Source organism: Siniperca chuatsi, linkage group LG19 (genome assembly GCF_020085105.1).
Source record: "Siniperca chuatsi isolate FFG_IHB_CAS linkage group LG19, ASM2008510v1, whole genome shotgun sequence".
Taxonomy (NCBI): Eukaryota; Metazoa; Chordata; class Actinopteri; order Centrarchiformes; family Sinipercidae; genus Siniperca; species Siniperca chuatsi.
In genome coordinates this window covers 73,979-79,746 of record NC_058060.1, presented here as the reverse complement: position 1 = coordinate 79,746, position 5,768 = coordinate 73,979, and the positions used below count along the sequence as shown (strand labels likewise).

General features: G+C 41.3%; 1 protein-coding gene across 2 annotated transcripts; it reads left to right on the top strand.

Moving 5' to 3' along the window:
• Positions 1-1,216: 1,216 nt before the first annotated feature.
• On the top strand, positions 1,217-4,754 carry neurod6a (neuronal differentiation 6a). 2 transcript variants are annotated; one of them, XM_044177331.1, is made up of 2 exons: positions 1,217-1,399; positions 2,014-4,754. In XM_044177331.1, the coding sequence occupies exon 2, from the start codon at positions 2,020-2,022 to the stop codon at positions 2,974-2,976; it is 957 nt and encodes a 318-aa protein (XP_044033266.1). In that variant the 5' UTR covers positions 1,217-1,399; positions 2,014-2,019; the 3' UTR covers positions 2,977-4,754. The 2 variants fall into 2 exon arrangements, with proteins under 2 accessions (XP_044033266.1, XP_044033267.1); XM_044177332.1 differs by having other exon boundaries at positions 1,392-1,527.
• Positions 4,755-5,768: the final 1,014 nt, after the last annotated feature.

Below are 5,768 nucleotides of genomic sequence, written 5' to 3'. Positions count from 1 at the left end.
AACATCAAATTCTTCAAGTTGTAGAGGCCACAGTATACTTGAAACTAGCTAGTTTGTACAACATGTTGAAAGGCGTCTCTACCTGTTCTGAATGGCCAAAAGGTGGAGTGAAAAGCCTAATGTCAGTCTTTTCCTGGCTGCATTCCACTGCTTCCTCAATGTCATTCCATGAATTCCCTTTCCTGCCTTGATTCTGATGTCAGAAAAGTGGTGAGAGGTCAACATGCTTCTGCTCTCTCTCAAAACTGTATTGATGAGAATGATTGAAATCCTTTTGGACAAGCTCTAGTCATGGCTGTGGCTAAGGATCATAATGCTACCTCTGCGGTAATAGTTATGGTAGATTTTGACAGTTGTAACATGCTATGAATGATTTAGGTACATTATAAATGGAACAGCGGGATGTGTACACAACCAGAGAGGAAGGTCTGCCTAGGAGGCAAAAGTCAGGGCCCCAGGTCACTGACTGAATATGCCAGAGATGGTGTCCTTCATGAGAGGGAGGACTCATTGCTCATTTCCAACCTGCACAATATATTTACATACCTGAATATATACATATTTTGTGTTTGACATCAGTTTTTAACCTAACAAATTGCTGTAAGATTTGGACAAACAGGTTGGAAACAAAAGCACAAGGAAACAAAAACACCATGCATACCAATTCTAAATGTAATACAATTCAATATCATAACCCACAAATAAATTGTACCTCTGTGTAACTGATAATGTTCAATTTTTATGGAGACTGACAATATAACACCACAAACTACTACTAGTCTTTTTAATTGAAATGTATTGTACAGGTGTTGCTTTTATTGTGTTCATCCTTCATATAGCCTACTAATTAGAGGATTCTTTACCAAATATGTCTGTGTCTGGAGTGCTCTCTCTGGCTTAGAGGAATCCTTTAGTGTTTTCCTGGATACTGCTAATAGTTATGTACATGTTGGCAGTCCAGTGAGCTAATTAAATGAGAATAAAGTGGTGTGAACAAATCCACCAGTATCGTCATCAGAACACGTAACTGTATGAGCTGCACTGTTCAGACTTTCAACTGAACTCAAATCTTTCTCCAGGGAATAGACTGGCACTGAATCTCTGCACAGACTGGGAGCACTGGGAAAGAGGCACCGGGAGAGGCGGGGATAAGATGCTAGCTAGGGAGGGAGGGGTGAGAGAGACATAGAGCCACAAAGAGAGAGAGCATCCCTGGAGAGCTAACCTGCCTGGTGACGTCAGCAGCAGATGGCATCAATGTCTTCACTGCTGGAAGAAGAAGAGAGACAGAGGAGAGGAAGGAGGGAGGAGAAGAAGGACTCATATTTGCTGCTGAAAGCCTTTCTGAGTGTCTGGAAGCTTCAGGAAGATGCTCTCTGGAATTTAACACTAAAACTGGGTGAGAAGCTCATCAGTCCACTGACAGAAGGACATTTACATTAAAATGGACCACGATTTGTCAGATTTTTGTATGAGGCTGACTCGTCTAAATGAAGAATAATAATAATAGGCTACCAATAAAAAGAGGTGGGCTGGTTATGTTCAGTGGCTGTATGACAATTCTTATTTTTCTAAACTACGTTTTCCCATCATATGGATTTATGCTATGTCTCATTTTACCCCCAGTTATTGCTGTTTTATCTCATGTAATGATATGTGGTGTTATGTTATGTTGTTTTATATTTTGCAGGCATTTTTCCTAGATATTTAGAGATGGACCAGTTTTGACTTCTCCTTTAACAGTAACAACTAATAGCCCTCTGCTACTACTACAAATAATTATAATAAGAATAATAGTGATTATTGGCCATTTAGTTGTTGTGGTGTTTTTTTTTCTGAAATTGCAGATGGGAACAAGCTTGTGTTTGTTTGACTCATTCAAAACGTATTAGGTCATATTTCCTGTTGGGGATCAATAAAGTTTGAACTTGTCTCATGCCTGCTCTCTGTCAGGCATACAGCGTTTGGTATAGCCTAATATTAATTTCGCTTTCCCCCCCAACCATGCTGCAGGACAACATGTTGACTTTGCCATTTGACGAGCCGCCCTCCAACCAGACCGGCAGTCCCTTCAGGACCAGCTGGGCCACCAACCAATTAGTAAGATCGGTTAAGCCAGAGCCTGGCAGAGCCCTGGAGGACACGCTTGAGTGCGAGAGAGAGGATGAGGTGAGGGATGGCGAAGAGGAGGAGGAGGAGGAGGAGGAGGAGGAGGAAGAGGAACAACCCGGAGGTCTGAGAAAAAGAGGTTCTCATAAAAAGAAGCTAAGCCAGGCCCGGCTGGACCGGGTTCGACTGCGGCGCATTGAGGCCAATGCGCGGGAGAGGAACCGGATGCACGGTTTGAACAACGCGCTGGACAGCCTGAGGAAAGTGGTTCCCTGCTACTCCAAGACGCAGAAGCTGTCGAAAATAGAGACGCTGCGCTTGGCCAAGAACTACATCTGGGCCCTCGGTGAGATCCTGAGAACCGGGAAAAGGCCGGACCTACTCACGTTCGTCCAGACTCTGTGCAAGGGTCTCTCCCAGCCCACCACTAACCTGGTGGCCAGCTGTCTGCAGCTCAATGCCCGAAGCTTCATCTCGGAGCCAGGCGGGGAGTCATTCCCCCTCTACCCAGCCTATCACCACCACCACCACCACGGACCTGAGGTAGTGGGCTCCAGCTCAGCGGACAGCGGCAGGCCCCTGCGGCCCTTCGGCTCCTTCTGCGGCCCCTACGAGGCTCTGTGTGAGAGTCCCTCTCCAGACTGCTCCAGCCCTCTGGATGCAGGGATCCTCAGCCCACCCCTCAACTTCAACGGGATTTTCACCCTGAAACACGAGGAACCGGTGGATTACCGGAGCTGTCACTACGGCCTCCGCTACTGCTCCATCAGCCAGGGCTCCTCCGCAGACCTTGGCCCATATGACATCCACCTCCGGAGCCAGTTTTACCAGGTGCAGGAGGAATTAAACAAGCCTTTCCATAATTAATGAACCATAAAATAGGACCCCAGTCATCCCTCTGATAATGGACAAAATATGTAGAATGTAGACTACATTTGACATTTTTATCTGATGAACGATCGTTAATTCTTCTCAAGTGAATGCTAATTGTCTGGGGACCACGCGCGTTTTGTCTAGGAATGCTGTGACCGTGGAAAGACAACACATGGTGTGACACACACACACACACGCACACACACACACAGATACACACGTGGGCGCGCCCCAGCGATATTTAGCATTTTTGGTTTTGCTGGTCGTTTAGTTAAAGCTGGTATTTTTACTACAACTGACCACATTGCAATAATAGTAAAGAAAGGCGAAGGGAACTATGCAATACAGAGCAGGCAGCGTCACATCTGAATGAAAAATCTGCATAGCTCATCATCATTATTATTATTATTATTCATATTATTATTATTATTATTATTATTATTAACCTATTAATTCATGTAATATGTATAACCAATAATCCACGCTTGTTTTCTATTTATCTAATTTTGATGTCATTTTTAGTGTAAAGTATTGATGAAACTTTCATTGAAAATATGTAAATATCTTGAAAACTGCTAATATGTTTGTATAGAAGGGAAAGCTGGGATTATTCCCGACTGTATGTAGGCGTTGTATTGAATTGTACAGCCGTCAGGCTCACAGTGATTTAGATAATGGGGGGGGAAATGTGGCGTTAAACTCAGGCCTGAAATGTTTGGTAGATTCCTTCACGATTAAATAAAGCAAATTAAGTAGGCGTATTCCCACTGCAGCTCTTTACAACCCATGTTCAGCCTAGCTACATTCAGATTTAATGTACAACATTTTGTTGTTGTTTTTGCTCCATTTATCATGTTGGGCCGACAGAAGAATTTGCTGTTGAAATGTGATGTGATGTTGATATCATCTTGATTTATTTCGCCCTCAGTGAGTGCAGCGGTGCTGTCGCCGTTTCTCTCTTTTTACTGAATTGCCTCAATTTGAAAATGCATCACAAACAGGACTAATGCAATACATGTTTGTCTGTAACTTTTTTTCTAGACAAATATTGGCGTTAAATTGCCAAATTGTTATCAGCTAAGAGGTGGATTTTTGGGGATGATCTGTTCTGGTGCACTACACTTTTGCTTCATTCAACTTTGTCACAAATTTGTTTTATATAACAAATAAAACACAAGTTACAACAAACTATTAAGGTATACTGCATATTCCTAAACTGTATTTTCTGCGACAAGGAGGGCGCGATATTAGGCTTTATTTGGAAGCATCAACTAGTCTTCGGAAGAAGTTTCATGGCTCGGCGGTTTTTTGCTTTGAGGGTTTGGATAAGGATCGATATGTTTATGATTTGCGTTTCAAATCAATATGTTTCTTTATTTGATACGCCGCAAATATGATGTATGTGTGCGCGCAAGGCGTATCCTCCTGATGAGAACATTAACGAGAACAAAATCACAATAAATTCTACATTTTAACCATTTAGGCTGTACATATGTGAGTGAAAGATCAAAGAGCAAAATTATGCAGGCTTTGCGAAAACGAACCTCCAACAAAACATCCACATCAAAATTCAAATTAAAGGAGCCTATAAAACAGGACAGTAATAGTTACAACGTTGGCCTGTTGAATATTTGTGTGTGTCTGTATACATTCGACATAATTAGAATGTACAATACAATACAAAATTCAGCCTTGCAAGTTTTGGAAAGGTAAAGATCTGCACTGATTTATTTTTTATCGGCATAAAAAATAAATTCAAATAATTATGTCAATCTGTTGTACCTGGCAGCCATTTGTAATAGCATAAACACAATTCCACATGTTTCATTCACTTTTGTAAATGTCCAGCCTTTAGGCCAAAATCAAACATGGTTATGGTAAATACATGAACAGCACACATTTTCACAGTCCAGTGAAACTCTGGGTTTTACGATTTTTCTTTGTTGTCAGATAAACTGAAGGATTACTCGCTTCTTTATGGTTTGATAAAATTCAACTTTTTACTCATAAAACTCTTTCAAAACGCACTGGTTTATCTTAATACTGCATTGGCACCAATTCTGTTATTATTAAATTCCTAAAAAATGACACTTTGGTCCTAGCAATCATGGTTAAATTGTAGCTACATTTTGAAATAAATACAGTTAGAACACTCATACCAATAAAATTAAAATCTGTTGGGTAAATATTAAGTAGCCTACCATTAGCAACCTTTTGCTTTACCAGCCTGGGATTTTAGCTCATCTGGACCATAGACGGTGTAGTCCCTCATTCGTCCAGGAGTGTTCTATCGTAGAAAAGGTTTTAGTCGTAGTCATCTGGACACTGTTTTCAGAATCAAGACGTTTCAGCTCCCATCCGGAAGTCATTCTCAATTGTGAATGACTTCCGGATGGGAGCCGAAACGTCTTGATTCTGAAAACAGTCTCCAGATGACTACGACTGAAACCTTTTCTACCATCTGGACCATATTTCTTCATACAGTAATTACATAGAGAATGCTCACTTTTAACTTTTAATTTCCTTCCCTTCTATTTTAAAACCATAATTATGAAGTATCAGACTGTATCTGACAATGGTTGATTAAGTGGTGAGAAGGTGTGTCAAGCCATCATGCATTTTCACACTATTCTCACCCATATTCTCACTGTGACAGGGCGACTGCTAGCATTTCACTCTTCACACCTTTAATATCTCACTTATGCCAACATTAGCTGCAAGGTGTCAGCTTCTGAATAGTCAAATGGTATTAACATTCTCTGAAATAAAATCTGCTCTGTGCCACC

What these genes read in the sequence shown, in the direction of transcription:
- neurod6a (XM_044177331.1), top strand. Translation starts at nt 2,020, where the DNA reads ATGTTGACTTTGCCATTTGACGAGCCGCCCTCCAACCAGACCGGCAGT.